This window comes from Rhinatrema bivittatum, chromosome 16 (assembly GCF_901001135.1).
Source record: "Rhinatrema bivittatum chromosome 16, aRhiBiv1.1, whole genome shotgun sequence".
NCBI lineage: Eukaryota > Metazoa > Chordata > Amphibia > Gymnophiona > Rhinatrematidae > Rhinatrema > Rhinatrema bivittatum.
In genome coordinates this window covers 26,110,037-26,127,433 of record NC_042630.1, presented here as the reverse complement: position 1 = coordinate 26,127,433, position 17,397 = coordinate 26,110,037, and the positions used below count along the sequence as shown (strand labels likewise).

At 44.1% G+C, this 17,397-nt stretch overlaps 2 protein-coding genes across 8 annotated transcripts in view; one reads left to right on the top strand and one right to left on the bottom strand.

Annotated features, from left to right (window-relative positions):
* Positions 1-11,954, bottom strand: part of LOC115077151 (putative mediator of RNA polymerase II transcription subunit 12) — a 28,120-nt gene extending 16,166 nt beyond the window's left edge. For 5 of the 7 annotated variants that reach the window (XM_029579371.1, XM_029579369.1, XM_029579370.1 and 2 more), the window contains exons 1-2: positions 11,867-11,953; positions 8,097-8,255 (exon numbers count right to left, since the gene is read on the bottom strand). In XM_029579371.1, coding sequence (XP_029435231.1) covers positions 8,097-8,234 — 138 coding nt within the window. In that variant the 5' untranslated portion in view covers positions 8,235-8,255; positions 11,867-11,953. Of the gene's footprint in view, positions 1-8,096; positions 8,256-11,866 lie in introns of all 7 variants that reach the window. The other 2 variants (XM_029579375.1, XM_029579368.1) reach the window with 2 other exon arrangements.
* S100A1 (S100 calcium binding protein A1) overlaps positions 1-17,397 on the top strand; it is a 291,017-nt gene that overhangs the window by 126,764 nt on the left and 146,856 nt on the right. The gene's annotated exons all lie outside the window — the stretch shown is intronic.

Below are 17,397 nucleotides of genomic sequence, written 5' to 3'. Positions count from 1 at the left end.
CTTCGCTTTTCTCTTGCACTTGTATGTAGAGAGAACTGGTCCTTGGTGATGGGATCATGTGTGTCTTGGCCCCTCCTCCATTTATTATAAAATTTCAAAGAGAGACTGGCAGGTCTTTCAGTGATTCCCTAGCTCTTCTTCTGGCCATATGAATCCTCTCCATGTCTGCATTTCCTGCTCCACGGAGGTTGGTGTGCCACACAAAATTTTTGTTAATATAGGTGTGCCTTGGCCTTGAAAAGGTTGCGAAACAATGCACTAGAGAATGGTACATAAGAACATAAGAAATTGCCATGCTGGGTCAGACCAAGGGTCCATCAAGCCCAGCATCCTGTTTCCAATAGAGGCCAAACCAGGCCACAAGATCCTGGCAATTACCCAGACACTAAGAAGATCCCATGCTACTGATGCCAGTAATAGCATAGGCCATTGCCTAAGTCAACTTTAGTTAATAGCAGTTAATGGACTTCTCCTCCAAGAACTTATCCAAACCTTTTTTGAACCCAGCTACTCTAACTGCACTAACCACCTCCTCTGCAACAAATTCCAGAGCTTAATTTGTGCACTGAGTGAAAAAGAATTTTCTCTGATTAATCTTAAATGTGATACTTACTAACTTCATGGAGTGCCCCCTGGTCCTTCTATTATCCAAAAGTGTAAATAACCGATTCACATCTACTCGTTCAAGATCTCTCATAATTTTAAAGACCTCTATCATATTCTTCTTCCCCCCCCCCCCCCCAGCCATCTCTTCTCCAAGCTGAACAGCCCTTTACACTTCAGCCTTTCCTCATAGGGGAGTTGTTCCATCCCCTTTATCATTTTGGTTGTCCTTCTCTGTACCTTCTCCATCGCAACTATTTCTTTTTTTGAGATGCAGCGACCAGAATTGTACACAGTATTCAAGGTGTAGTCTCACCATGGAGCGATACAGAGGCATTATGACATTTTCCGTTTTGTTAACCATTCCCTTCCTAATAATTCCTAACATTCTGTTTGCTTTCTTGACTGCTGCAGCACACTGAGCCAACGATTTCAAAGTATTATCCACTATGATGCCTAGATCTTTTTCCTGGGTGGTAGCTCCTAATATGGAACCTAACATCGTGTAACTACAACAAGGATTATTTTTCCTTTTATGCAACACCTTGCACTTGTCCACATTAAATTTTATCTGCTATTTGGATGCCCAATCTTCCAGTCTCGCAAGGTCCTCCTGTAATGTATCACAATCCACTTGTGATTCATCTACTCTGAATACATTTGTATCATCTGCAAATTTGAGAATCTTACTCGTCGTACTCCTTTCCAGATCATTTATAAATATAAAGTACAGTCCAAGTCCAAGTACAGATCCCTGAGGCACTCCACTGTTTACCCTTTTCCACTGGGAAAATTGACCATTTAATCCTACTCTCTGTTTCCTGTCTTTTAACCAGTTTGTAATCCACGAAAGGACGTCACCTCCTATTCCATGACTTTTTTAGTTTTCTTAGAAGCCTCTTATGAGGGACTTTGTCAAATGCCTTCTGAAAATCCAAATACACTACATTTACTGGTTCACCTTTATCCACATGTTTATTAACCCCCATCAAAAAAATTAAGTAGATTTGTTAGAAAAGACTTCCCTTGGGTAAATCCATGTTGACTGTGTTCCATTAAACCATGTCTTTCTATATGCTCCACGATTTTGATCTTTAGAATAGTTTACTCTATTTTTCCCAGCACTGAAGTTAGGCTCACTGGTCTATAGTTTCCCGGATCGCCCCTGGAGCCCTTTTTAAATATTGGGGTTACATTGGCCACCCTCCAGTCTTCTGGTACAATAGATGATTTTAATGATAGGTTACAAATTTTAACAAATAGATCAGAAATTTCATTTTTTAGTTCCTTCAGTACCCTGGGATGCATACCATCCGGTCTAGGTGATTTGCTACTCTTTAATTTGTCAATCTGGCCTACCACATCTTCCGAGTTCAGTTAATCTGTCTCATCACCCTTGAAAACCATCTCCGAAACTGGTATCTCCCCAACATCCTCATTAGTAAACACGGAAGCAAAGAATTCATTTAGTCTTTCTGCAATGGCCTTATCTTCCCTAAGAGCCCCTTTAACACCTCGGTCATCTAATGGTCCAACCGACTCCTTTATAGGTTTCTTGCTTCGGATATATTTTTTAACGTTTTTATTATGAGTTTTTGCCTCCACGGCCAACTTCATTTCAAATTCTCTCTTCGCCTTTCTTATCAATGTTTTACACTTAACTTGATATTGCTTATGCTTTATCCTATTTTCTTCAGATGGATCCTTCTTCCAATTTTTAAAGGATGTTTTTTTGGCTAAAATAGCCTCTTTCACCTCACCTTTTAACCATACCGGTAATCGTTTTGCCTTCCTTAATGCGTGGAATACATCTGGACTGCGCATCTAGGATTGTATTTTTAAACAATGTCCATGTCTGTTGAACACTTTTAACCTTTGCAGCTGCACCTTTCAGTTTTTTTCTAACTATTTTCCTCATTTTATCAAAGTTTCCCTTTTGAAAATGTAGTGTTACAGCTAAAGATTTACTTATTGTCTCCCTTCTAGTTATTAGTTTAAATATGATCATGTTATGAGCACTATTGCCAAGTGGCCCCACCACTGTTACCTCTCAACAATAATTATTTCTTTTTATCTTTGAGTTCTTTATGAACATCCATATAGCTCTTCCAAATGGTACAACATCTCAGATGAATGACCAAAAGAGAGTCTACTCATCTCAATTTAGGGAATAGGAATATGTATTAAATTTACACATTCTTTGGTGTAGGGAGTGTATTCTTGTCACATAGAAATCTCTGTTCTTTCCATGCAAAGTTTCCTCAGTTTACAACAGCCAAGGTTGAAGCCTTGGTGACTGGCACTACTGTTCACATATGTCAAATATGTGCTACGTCCATGCCCTTTTTTGTGTCAGTTTCCATGTGGTCCAGTATATGCCTCTATCTACTTCACGATTGAGCGTCCACTCTCCTAACACGCGCTGATCGACCTCCCTGGGGTCGCCCGTTGCTGCGGTAAAAAGGAGGTGCTAGGGGAAATTGCATGCCCATAGCGCCTCCTCGGCATTGGGCACCCGGGAGAGTTGACTGTCGGCGGATTAGGAAAAGGGACGCTCAGTTTTACGAGCACAGACACAGGGCACTCCATTAACCTAACCTGGCCGCAGGCACACTATTTTTTTTTTTTTTACCTAACTTTTTTTTTCAGTTCCTCCAGCTTGATATTAAGTTGGAAAAAGAAATACAGAAAAGAAGTATTTTCTGCTTTTCTGTCAACTTTAGGGGCTTCTCATACCTTAACACCTGCTCTGGGGCAGGCATTCATTTTTGAGTAAAAATGTGCGCGTCTGGCACACATATTTACGTGTGATGAGTGCTATTAGCTTCGGGGGGGAGGGGGGTTGGACGCGTGTTTTGGATGCGATGATCCCCTTTTTGAATAAGAGGTCGTGGATGCGCGTGCAACCACAGGTTAACCAGTGCGCTCAGCTGAGCACGCTGTATTGCATCGGCCTGAGCGAGGAGCCTGAAGAAATAATCCGTGTGCCGTAATCCAGCACATGCAGAAACTCGCCCAGGCTCCACACCTTGTCCTGCTTTCCTCCTTGCAGAAAACATTGCAGGCAGCCTTCTGTAGCATGGCTGATATTTATTTTTTTTTTGGATTTCATTATCCGCCTTTACAAGGCGGAGAACAATGAATGTAATATAATTACAGTAATAGTGCAATCCTGTGGCTTTCAGTTTATGGCCCTGTAAGAACCCTGGGGAGGGGGTTGTATTAGAGCCTAATCATTAAAGTTACTGGTCCCTGCCAAACAGGTGGCAAAGACTACTGCACAGACAGCCTGCACCACTGGGATTGTACAGTGGTGGTGAGAAATAAACTTATACCACATATTATAGCGGAGGGTCCCCTCTGCCAACTAAGGGGTAGATTTTCAAACAAGGCGCGTTGGCGTACTTTTGTTGGCGCTCCAGGCGCAAACAAAAGTACGCGGGATTTTAGCAGATACGCGCGGAGCCGCGCGTATCTGCTAAAAACCTGGATCGGCGCGCGCAAGGCTATTGATTTTGTATAGCCGGCGCGCGCAGAGCCGCGCAGCCTACCCCCGTTCCCTCCAAGGCCGCTCCGAAATCGGAGCGGCCTTGGAGGGAATCCTCTAACGCCCTCCCCTCACCTTCCCCTCCCTTCCTCTACCTAACCCACCCGCCCGGCCCTGTCTACACCCCCCCCTTTACCTTTCTCCGGGGATTTACGCCTCCCGGAGGGAGAAGTAAATCCCCGCGCGCCAGCGGGCCTGTTGTGCGCCGGGACGCGACCTCGGGGCGGGTACGGAGGGCGCGGCCACGCCCCCGGACCGCCCCGGGCCGTAGCCACGCCCCTGGGCCCGCCCCCGGAACGCTCCCGACACGCCCCGAAAACGCCGTGCAGTTCGGGCCCGCCCCCGACACGCCCCCCTCCGAAAACCCCGGGACTTACGCGAGTCCCGGGGCTCTGCGCGCGCCGGTAGGCCTATGTAAAATAGGCTCACCGGCACGCAGGGCCCTGCTCGCCTAAATCCGCCCGGTTTTGGGCGGATTTAGGCGAGCAGGGCTCTTAAAATCCGCCCCTAAGTGGTGGATTAATAACTTTGAACTCACTTAAGGAGGATGTTATTGCTTCGCTTCACAGATTTACATTTGCTAAAAAATAAGTCGATGTTATTATAGTATTATGCTGCACTGAATTGCTGTATCATGTATGGTCTGAACAGTAAAGGAGCCATTCCAGATAGAAACATGACGGCAGAAAAGGACCATATGGCCCATCCAGTCTGCTCATCTGTCCAATTAATTTCGCATTATAATTCTCATCACTTCTTCAGAGATCCCCTGTATTTATCCCATGCTTTTTTCAGTTCAGATACTGTTTTTGACTCCACCACCTCCAGTGGGAGGATGTCCCATGCATTCCCCACCCTCTCTGTAAAGAGATATTTCCTAAGATTACTCTTGAATCGACCCCCTTTCACCCTCAACTCATGACCCCCTTGTTCTAGAGCCTCCTTTCCATTAAAAAAGGCTCATCTCGCTTTCATGAAAACCTTTGCGATATTTGAATGTCTCTATCATATCTCCCTTATCTTGCCTTTCTTCTAGGGTGTACATGTTTAAGACTCTCCCCATAAGCTTTAGAATGAAGACCACTGACCATTTTAGTAGCCACCCCCTGGACTGACTCCATCCTGTTTATATCCTTTTGAAAGTGCGGTCTCTAGAATTGTACACAGTATTCCCAGTGAGGTCTCACCAGGGACCTATACAGGAGGATTTATCACCTCCCATTTTCTGCTGACCATTCCTGTCCCTATGCAGCCAAGCATCTTTCTGGCTTTTACCATTGCTTTATCCACCTGTTTGGTGGATCATCAAAAACAATTACCTCAAGATCCTGCTCTTCCTTTGTGCTTAGAAGAATTTCACCTCCAATACTGTACCTCTCCCTTAGGTTTTTGCATCCTAAATGCATTAATCTGCATTTTTTTTTAGCATTAAATCTTAGCTGCCAGATCTTAGACCATTCTGCAAAGTTCACTAGATCCTACCTCATGTTTTACACTCCTTCCTAGCTATCCACCTTGTTGCAGACTTTAGTATCATCAGCTAAAAGACAAACCTTTCCCGACAACCCTTCCATTATGTCACTCACAAAGATGTTGAAAAGAACTGGTCCAAGGACCAATCCCTGAGGCATACTGCTAGTAAGATCTTCTCCTCAGAGAAAACTCCATGTACCAGTACCCTTTGTCACCTCCCACTCAGCCAGTTTCTAACCCAGTCAGTCACTCTAGGATCCATACCAAGGGTGCACAATTTATTTATAAGTTTTCTGTGCGGAATCGTGTCAAAGGCCTTGGTGAAATCCAAGTACACTACGTCTAGCACTCTCCCTTGATCCAACTCTCTGGTCACCCAATCAAAGAAATTGATCAGATTCATCTGACAAGATTTACCTCTGGTAAAAGCATGCTGCGTCAGATCTAGTAAGCCAATGGATTCCAAAAATTGTTTTAGCAGTGATTCCATTAGTTTGCTCACCACAGAGGTCGGACTAACTGGCCTGTAGCTCCCAGCCTCCTCCTTACTTCCATTTTTATGAATAGGAACCACATCTGCCCTTTTCAAGTCCAACAGGACTACTCCAGACTCTACAGCATTGAAAAGATCAGCCAGCGGAGCTGCCAGGATATCTCTAAGTTCCCTTAATACCCTCTGATGTATCCCATCTGGCCCCATCGCCTTATTTACTTTAAGTTTAGTTAGCTCCTCACAAACACACTGTTCTGAAAATCAATTGAGGTTTACTTCACTTCCAATCTTATTTGTGCTTGTTGTATGGGGTCCTGCTCCAGGTCCTTCCACAGTGGACACCGAACAGAAATATTTGTTAAGCAATTTTGCACATTTTCTGTTCATGAGTTTTCTTAACTATAAACACTGAGGTGCTGTAAATGCCTGTTTTGACTCGCTCTGGCTTCAAGCCCATCACACTCAGTGAAGTGTTGCAGAGCTGGGAGATTTCCTGTAGCTCCTCTGACTCCACCCGGCCCCTCCTAAGGGCGTCACTGCATTGTGGTAAATCCTAACTATAACTCAACCCTGTACTGTGTGGACTTACAAACAGGGCCATTCAAAGGATCTGCTGCAGCAAACAGGTCTAGCATGCATAGTGGAGACTGGCCAGCACTGTAACTAGAGCGACAGACAGCTAAATAAACCATGTTTCATTACTTGGAAAGTTTTCTAGTAGGTAATTGTTAAGCTGTCTAACTTTTTAAATTAACATATTTACTATTAAAGGCTTCTGTGACCCCATCTAATGGCTCTGTTCCTTTTGAATATCTGATCCATGTTACATATAGAGTTGCAAAAGAAGGTGGCTGCTCAGACAACAAAATGTCTATACAACAAAATTTACCGTTTCTTGTTTATATACATATAGAATTGCCACATTGCTCCATTTCTGCTGTATGGGCTCATCCAGCCTGCAGTTTTGTTCCATTGTATGCATGGATTAGCAGTTCTGATTTGCTTAGGAAAATCAATCAGATTATCAGAGCTACAAATCCCTGCATGCATTGAGACAAAACCAGGCATGTACCCGCCTTTTCAGCAGACCTTTTCAGCAGACCGCTCTTTGCGTGCTGCTGCTAGGTGCATGAGACATCAGCCTCCACACTATTTTTTTACATCCTTCCCCAGACCATCCTTACCATGATCTGAGTAAACACTAGAATCTTGTCATTGATAACTGACCAGGTCCCTCCCACCAAAGCTATCCCATGCTCAAATGGTGCCGCCTACCCCCTTCTTGGCCTTTTCTATATCTCCAAGGACCCCCTGCTGCTCATCAAGGAATTGGCCGGTTCAAACTGGACAGGATGGCCAGGATACTTGCTAGCCCTCCCCTTCTCTTGCCCTCCACCTGTCCCAGCTCGCCTTTGCCCAAACCTCCACTCCCAGACGACAGTCCTGGTTACATGGCCCACACTCTCTATGCAGGCTCTGCCTTCTTAACTTTACTTTTCATTTTCATTGACTTCATCTTTTCAGTTCCCAATCTGGTAAGCCCTGAGAATCTGCCCAGGATCAGATATGCAAGAGATGGTGGAAAGCAAAGTGCATGAAAAAGAAAGCAGTAATCTGACTTGTTAAAACAACAGTTAGAATGCCAAAGCCTCATCAATATAATTGAAAAAACATACAGACCCCCAAACCCTGACATAAGATTCTCCTCAGAAGCATCATTCATGGACTACGGACCATGTGCTATGAAATCCATGAGTAAGTGTTGTCACCATTTACTTCTCCACATGTTGATTTGTTTTTAGTTAATTGTATTGGGGAGATGGGCAAGTTGTTGGCCAACCTGTTCCACATCTCTGTTTAAGAATAAGCCAGGTAAGAAAGTATCCAGAAACTAAATGATGGAACATCAAAGAGCCTTGGGGACTATTGCACCTACATCCCTCAATCCCCTCTTCAGAAAATCATTGCAAAGAAAGTTACCTCAATAATATCTGCAAATTCATTTTGGATGAGCAAATTGAAAGCCTCCTTGTTGAGTTTGCCATGGAGATCTTCTTTATTGCAGTAACTGTAGAAGGTGTTAATAATATCTTTGATAATTGTGAGTAGCTGTGGCATCTTCCTCAGATTCCGTCAGTCCTAGAATAATAGAAAGGATATCATTTACCGGGCAAGACAGAAGGACACCTCATCCTTGCCATCAAAAGGACATATTCACCATCTTTGTGTACTGGCCAACTGGCAGCATAGAAGTGCAACATGGATTGCACAAAGGCTTCCAAGGCAAGAAGGAACAAGATCATCATCATCATCATCATCGTCAACAAAGAGAGAAAGGTCCATATGCAACCCTTTTTGACCAGCTAAGTTTGGATGTAGCCAGACAAATGGGGGTGTTTCAATATCCATAGGGACCTTCGTTTTCCATTTTTTAGTTTATTTTTCCCAGGAATTTATCAGCATTTATTATTTACCCATAAAAATGACGAGTCATTTATTTCCACTGATTTCTCCCATTTTTTGTTCTTGGTATAATAAATTCCTGGGAAAAATAAAATAAAGACTGAACAGGAAGGTCCCTAAATATCCAATCATGCTCGCCACCCTGGCCTTAGCCAGCTAACTTTTTAGCAGCTAAACAATTAGCTGGATAGGTCCAGGGCTGGGCTGTTCTGGGCAGCATCAACTATCCAGTTAGATAAATACAGATTTTCAGCATTTCAGCATAATTTTAGCCGGCTAATTTTAGCAGTCCTAAATTTAGCCTGCTAAAATTTTCTGACTAACTTTGACATAGCCGGGGATATTCAGTGGTGCACTTGTGCCACCTAATATCCCTGCAAAATTAGTCGGATACATTTATCTGGCTAACTACACTAATCAGCCAGTGACTGAATATGGACCTCAAAGTAACTTGCTCTGGGTCACACAGAGAGCCAGTGGCAACGTTGCACTGGGAATGGCATGGAGGTTAGGGGGCAAATTTCAAAAGCTTTGTTGAGACTTGCATGCATAAAAATAAGGAATTAGATACATATGTTCTTTCATGGATTTTTAATCACTTAGATTTAGGTGCATAAGTTCACAAAGTACGTAAATCTGGCCACATACAAATGAGGTATTTCAGGGGCGTGTTCTGAATTCATGCACATAACTTACATTTTCAGAATTTTTGCAAGTACCTTCTGCAGGGCTCACCTTAGGATCAACAATGCCCCTGTTTGTATGCCAAAAATGGACACCTCCCTCCTCTCCCTGGTCTGCAATGAAGCCTGAAGCCCCCTACTGCCTGTCGCCATCACAATCTTCTCTTCCTTCCCATCCCTCTCCCCCAGCATGATCCTCTCCTACTGGCAAGAAGAAAGCACAGTGCTGCTTACCTGTGACTGCTGGCTTCACTATGAAATTTCAAATGTGTGGATCAGTGAGTCCTTGTAGGACCCTGTGTGCTTCAGATTTCATAATGAAGTCAAGCGAGGAGGCAGAGGTCCCTAAGAAGTACAGGTTCTCCTCCTGCTGGCAGAAGGTGATCATAGTGGGGGTACAGTGGGTCAGCGGTTAGGAGAAGCACAGAGAGTGTGGAAGATAGCCAAATAGCTAAGCCCTATCAGAGAGAGCTGAACCCTGCTGAGGGGAGTCAGAGTCCCGAACCCTACCAGTAATATCAGAAACAGGCGAATGGTTGGCACAGGTGCAGGGCCGGATTTAAGATTATGGACTGCTACTGGGGGTGTTTTGCCCTCAGAAATCTAAGAGCAGCAGGGAAAGTCCCATTTTTTTTTCACAGCTTCAGAAATTTGTTCCCTAGGCATATTTATATGGTGCCTGTGCCTGAATCTGGCCCTGCACATTTTGGCCGGAGAGATGAGGCCAACTGGAAGCAGAATCCTATTGCAACCTGAAACCATAAGTTCACTCAAAGAGCAAAAAGAAAAACATTAAGGGGTATACAAATGTAACAAATATATTTATATACCTCTTTATGTTTTGCTTTTTGCTGTCTGAGAAGCCTATTGCAGCCATGTTTGATATGAGCAGAGGCCCTTCCCACCCGTCCCAGGATGTCTCCTGCTCCTCGCAAGTCTGATGCCAGAAGGCTCTCGAGATGCCCCTGGAGTGGGGCTGTGAGATGGAGCAGATCATGGGCTCCTACTGCTGAGGTGGAGAAAAAACAACGCTAATGAAAGTAAGGCTAGGAGTGGAGAGAGAGAAGAGACTGCTGATGCCACTGCGGGGTCACCGTGTGGTAGCACACCCCAAAAGCAGGCCCGGACCTTGCTTTTGAAAACTGGGTTTTGTGCATGCTTAAAATCACATACAGAACTATGCTGTTAGGTTCCCACAGAGAATCAGTGGCAGGGTTGGGATTAGAACTGAGGCACAGGGATGTAAAGTGACGCCCCCTTCCCAGGTTCACCGAACGTCAGTGGCAGAGCCGGGATCTAAAAAAAAAAAGGGATGTAAACTGGCTTCTTGGGAGTTCTCCTGGTTAGCACACCTGGCTCCCATAGGGCGGGGTCCTTCTCTCCGAAGCTTTCCTCTCTGCATGGCTGCCTTGTACAAAGTAACGATCCACAGCTTCTCAGCAATCATATCATATACAGAAAGGAAGCACGGTATCGCTGCGTGTTCAGAACATCTGTACCTGCAGGCTTGCACATTTTTAACACTTGAGACGACATGTTAAACTTTCTGTCTCAGTGTCTAAACAGAAAATATATATCTTGTTGTATGTGTGATTTTAAGTAAAAAAACCAAAACAAACCATTGAGGCATTGAGCCTCATTCCTTCCAAGGACTGCCCCTGATACCTGGGATATGAAACAGGGAGATCGGGCAGTTGAGGCTGATATTTCAGGTACTTGATCCCATTGATAGCAGTCCTGGTAACAGGGTAGTAATGTAGAGGTAGAAAGTGCAGGGAGCCCTGGTAATGCGTTTGTCACCTGCCATGCCTGTGTGGATGGGGGGTGGGCGAGGAGAGTGCTTCCACGTTCCAGTCTTTCTGTCATGGGGTTAACATGTTGAATAGATTTGGCTGACAGTGCGGGGAGCTGGAGCCTGGCTCTGATGGGTCTGGGTTGCCTTTCCTCTCTTTAACATGGTTTACCAGGGAGGCAGTGGGCCCATCCTTACCTTGGACTCTCTAACTTTTCAAAAAAACTTTGTAAGTCCCTATCGTTGAAATACATCTTATTAATTGTGATTACAGCTAGCTGATACACTATGACCAAGTTCTGGCTCCTGTTTTGGGACAATCAGCAGGGCTCATTTACCAAGCTCAGAGATTAGCAAGGCTGAGAAAGGTGCGGCTCCAAAGTCCAAATACAGAGAGAAAAGACCCTGAGAATTCATTTTTGCCCTCCTGAGCAGCAGTGAAAGCTCTTTGCAGCTGGTGTAGGCTTGCAATGTGCCAGAGACCTCACTGCGGTCAGCTCTAGGGAGAAAGGGCTGTGCAACTGCTTCCAGAGAGGGAGAAGTCCCCCGCACAATCAGAAAGAAGCTGGCATGAGAAGGCTAAACTGATCTGCACAAGGTGACACAGAGTCCGGAACAGACCTGTTCCAGCCTGATACAGTGCAATCCAGAGGGCAATCAGACAATATAGCACTAAATCTTGTGCGTTATAATAAAATATATAATACTTTTCTGCTGGCTTTCACTTAATAATTTTGGATGCTACAAAATTCAGTTTAACATTATGAGTGTGCAAGTGCTGTGTGGTGCAGGGAGAACCTGCTGACACTTACCCTATTCCAGCAGTGACGTTTGGATCTGGTGTCTGCAGGAGAGGGGTGAGAAAGTTCCTTTATACTCAGTGCGCTCAGTCTCAGGCAGGAGACACCCTTCCAACATTTGGACCCGTTTTATCCCAACCCAAACCAGTTCCATCCCTGTCCCATTGGTTTATCCTGGAGCCTCCCTTATTGGCTCAGCCGGTGTTTGCGAAGCAGCTTGTTCCTTCTGGCACTAGCCACACCTGGGGCCAAGGCTTCCACCCAGAAATCTCCCAGCACTGAGACGCAGAGATGTGGAAATCAGGAGGTGGGCTCAAATCAGGGGATGGCAACCCTCTGACAGGGGGGCGGAGGGGCACAGTAATACACACCCAGGCTCCTCCTGCCTCCACTAAGACAGCATTCAGTCCTTTTGCTTTCTATATGCTGTGGATTCCAGTATTAAATAAGGGACTGTTTTCCATTGTGTTCAAAATTAATCCTGGATTTAACTCCAAAACTTCATTCACAAATATTGAATCCGGTATTAGATACTCCTGAAATGAAACCAGCTCCTCACTGGCCAGTCCCCTGCCAATGTGCACACAAGCAGAAGTGAGTAGGTGTGAATGTGAAAATGGCTGCAGAGTCATACCAGTACCCTCACCTCAGGAATTGCCTCTGATTTCATACATCTTTCACATTTTTAAACCTATCATTTTATGGTTTTTATGTTGTTTTACTGTGTAATGTGTTTTCATTTTTTGTAGTTGTATGTTTTGTATTGTAAACTGCTTTGCTTATTTCTGAGAGGCAGTATAACAAATTAATAACCTAATCTAGGAGCTGTCCAGCTGAGGTGATCACACATACACCTTGCAAAGAATGCACAGAAATAAAGGCAAACGAATAAGAACAGCAAACATTAGATACGGTGATAACTTTTTATTGGACTAACTTAATACATTTCTTAATGAGTTTTCTAGAGTAAATACGCTCTTCCTCAGATCAGAACAGAATCACAGCACATGCAACCTCACTGCTTTATTGCAGACTATGCAGAATTTTCTGGAAAGAGAGAAGATAAGATGACAGAGAGAGGGAAGGATAGCATAGAGGAAGAGACCCCTGACAGAAAAACAGGGTCCCAGGACACAAAGATAATTATACAACAGGAAAGACTTGTTTGCAAGCTGTGGTTAAGGAATCCATCATGTCTTTTTCATGGGTGTGTTAAATGTTTGGTAATATTAGAAAACATGCCTCAGCCCAACATTTATAAACCCACGGGGCAGACTGACTGACAGTATCATTTCTCACTGTGTAACAACTGATATCTCTAATAGTGGAGGAATGTCACCGAAGCCTTTACAATGGCAAGTTAGAAACCAGTTCCCCAGCTATGGAACTGAAAGAGGTGTGCAGTGCCTGCAAAATTTAACAAAATTTAACAGGATGCATTAGAAGAGCCACCAAGCATGCATTATCTTGCAGGTTGCATTAGAAGAGCAACAGTGCCTGCATTATCTCACAGGTTGCATTAGAAGAGCCACCATGCTTGCAGTATCTCGCAGGTTGCAATAGAAATCCACAGTACTTGCAGTATCTCACAGGTTGCATTAGTGGTGCAATGCCTATAACAATGGATTGGCTGCTGTAAACAAGGCACAGAGCATGCAGTATCTCACTTTGCATTAGAAGATAGTAGAAAGACTAGGGGGCACTCCATGAAGTTAGCATGAGGCACATTTAAAACTAATCGGAGAAAGTTCTTTTTTACTCAACGCACAATTAAACTCTGGAATTTGTTGCCAGAGAATGTGGTTCGTTCAGTTAGTATAGCTGTGTTTAAAAAAGGATTGGATAAGTTCTTGGAGGAGAAGTCCATTGCCTGCTATTAAGTTCACTTAGAGAATAGCCACTGCCATTAGCAATGGTTACATGGAATAGACTTAGTTTTTGGGTACTTGCCAGGTTCTTCTGGCCTGGATTGGGCACTGTTGGAAACAGGATGCTGGGCTTGATGGACCCTTGGTCTGACCCAGTATGGCATGTTCTTATGTTCTTATGTGTATGCATCAATAGCCAGGCTGCATTAGAAGAGGTGAAGTGCCTGTAGCATCTCATAGGTTTCATTAAAAGAGCCACCATGCCTGCAATATCTCACAGGTTGCATTAGAAGATACACCATCCCTGCAGTATTTAACAGGTTGCATTAGAAGAGTCACAGTGCCTGCAGTATTTCACAAGTTCCTTTTGAAGAACCACTGTGCCTGCAGTATCTCACAGGTTGCATTAGAAGAGCCACCATGCCTACAGTATCTCCCAGGTTGCATTAGAAGAGCACAATACCTGCAGTATCTCCCAGGTTGCATTAGAAGATACACCATCCCTGCAGTATTTAACAGGTTGCATTAGAAGAACCACAGTGCCTGCAGTATTTCACAAGTTCCTTTTGAAGAACCACTGTGCCTGCAGTATCTCACAGGTTGCATTAGAAGAGCCACCATGCCTACAGTATCCCGCAGGTTCCATTAGAAAAAGCATGCCTGCAGTATATCACAGGTTGCATTAGTGGTGCAATGCCTGTAACAATGGATTGGCTGCTGTAAACAAGGCACAGAGCATGCAGTATCTCACTTTGCATTAGAAGATGTGCAGTGTATGCATCAATAGCCAGGCTGCATTAGAAGAGGTGAAGTGCCTGTAGCATCTCATAGGTTTCATTAAAAGAGCCATCATGCCTGCAATATCTCACAGGTTGCATTAGAAGATCCACCATCCCTGCAGTATTTAACAGGTTGCATTAGAAGAGCCACAGTGCCTGCAGTATTTCACAAGTTCCTTTTGAAGAGCCACAGTGCCTGCAGTATTTCACAAGTTCCTTTTGAAGAACCACTGTGCCTGCAGTATCTCACAGGTTGTATTAGAAGAGCCACAATGTCTGCAGTATCTCACGGATTGCATTAGAAGAGCCACCATGCCTACAGTATCTCCCAGGATGCATTAGAAGAGCACAATACCTGCAGTATCTCACAGGTTGCATTAAAAGAGCCACTGTATCTACAGTATCCCGCAGGTTCCATTAGAAAAAGCATGCCTGCAGTATATCACAGGTTGCATTAGAAGAACCACAGTTCCTGCAGAATCTCTCAGGTTGCTTTAGAAGAGCCACCATGCCCGCAATATCTCACAGGTTGCATTATAAAAGACACCATGGCTGCAGTATCTCAAAGGCTGCATTAGAAGAGTCACCATGCTCGCAGCATCTCACAGATTGCATTAGAAGAGCCACAGTTTCTGCAGTATCTTGCAAGTTGCTTTAGAGGAGCCACCATGCCTATGGAATCTCACAGGTTGCATTAGAAGAGCCACTGTGCATGCAGTATCTCACAGGTTGCATTATAAGTGCCACAATGTCTGCAGTATCTCAGAAGTTGCATTACAAGAGCCACGATACCTGCAGTATCTCACAGATTGCATTAGAAGAGCAACCATGCCTGTAGTATCTGTCAGGTTGCATTAAAGATGCAATGCCTTTATCATTGGACAGGCTGCATTAAATGAGGCATAGAACATGCAGTATCTGACAAGTTGCATTAGAAGATGTGCAGTGTATGCATCAATAGACAAGCTGTATTAGAAGAGATGCCGTGCATGCAGCATATCACAAGTTGTGTTAAAAATCAGGTGGTCAAATTTGTAGATAGCCCAAAATTATTCAAAGTAGTCAAAGTGCAAGCTGACTGTGAGGAATATCAGGTGGACTTTGTCAGACTGGGGAATTGGACTTCTAAATAGCAGATTTAGTTTATTTTGGACAAGTGCAAAGTGATACATATAGGTATACAATATTGGGTTCCATATTAGGAGTTATCACTCAGGAAATGGCTCGTGAAGAAATTGTGGGCAATACTTTGAAATCATTAACTCACAGACCATAAAAAAGCAAATAGAATGTCAGGAATTATTTGGAAAGGAATCGAGAACAAAACTGAGACTATCATAATGCCCTTGTATAGATCTATGGTACGACTGCATTTTGATTATTATGTGCAGTTCTGGTCACCCCATCTCCAAAGGTGCAAAGGAGAGTGACAAAAATGATAGAGTATGGACATCTCTCCTATGATGAGAGGCTGCGCAGGTGAGGGTTTTTCAGCTTGGAGAAGAGATGGCTGAGAGGGATATGATAGAGGTTTATAAAATCATGAGTGCGGTCTAACAGATAAATATGGGACAGTTACCATTTTAAACAATGCAATCCAGAAAACTAACAGATTGATTGTTGTACCCCGCTAAGGGTGTTTTTTGTTTGTTTTAATAAATTAAGCAGGCTATAAATTTAATAAATAATAAGCTAGTAGAAGATTTAAAACAATTTTGGGGAGTATTTTCTCAGGGAATACATAATTAAATTATGGAATTTGCTGCAAGAGAATGTGCTGAAGGCTAATAGTAAAGCTGTGATTAAGTTTCTAGGACAGGTTCATCAACCATTACTTAGACAGATAACCTCAGATGTCTCCATCTTCAGCTTCAGGGAATGGACTTTCCTATTAGGATCTGCTGGCTACTTTCAGATAACACAGAATGGCCACTGTCAGGGACAGAAGTCTGGGCTTGGTGGACTTTTGACTGACCCAGCCTGACACTTCTTATGTTTGAAGTGCCTGCATCATCAGACAGTCTGTAATTTTCGACCTGCACCACTGGACAGGTGCAGTGCCTGTAGTATCATGCAGGTTGCAGTAGTAGAGGTGTAGTAACTATACTGTGACAAGTTGCATAATCCATTTAGTCTGCATAGCAAGATTTTTTTTTTTTCTTTTGAGATAGTAACTGCCGATCCATGCAGGTTACCCTCATGTTTTCTGTTATGAGTAGTAACTGCCACTCTGTGCAGGTTACCCCATGCCTTCTGTTAAGGGTAGTAACTGCCGCTCCATGCAGTTACCCCCTTGCCTTCTTTTAAGGAAGTAACTGCTGCTCCATGCAGGTTACCTGCATGCCTTCTGTTAAGGGTAGTAACTGCCGCTCCGTGCGGGTTACCCCCTTGCCTTCTTTTAAGGAAGTAACTGCTGCTCCATGCAGGTTACCCCCATACTTTATGTTAAGGGTAGCAACTGCCGCTCCGTGCAGGTTACCCCAAGCCTTCTGTGAAGGGTAGTAACTGCCACTCCGTGCAGGTTATCCCAAGCCTTCTGTTAAGGGTAGTAACTGCCGCTCCGTGCAGGTTATCCCAAGCCTTCTGTTAAGGGTAGTAACTGCCACTCCGTGCAGGTTATCTCAAGCCTTCTGTTAAGGGTAGTAACTGGTGCTCCATGTAGGTTACCCCCATACTTTCTGTTAAGGGCAGTAACTGCCGCTCCGTGCAGGTTATCCCAAGCCTTCTGTTAAGGGTAGTAACTGCCACTCCGTGCAGGTTATCCCAAGCCTTCTGTTAAGGGTAGTAACTGCCACTCCGTGCAGGTTATCCCAAGCCTTCTGTTAAGGGTAGTAACTGCCGCTCCGTGCAGGTTATCCCAAGCCTTCTGTTAAGGGTAGTAACTGCCGCTCCGTGC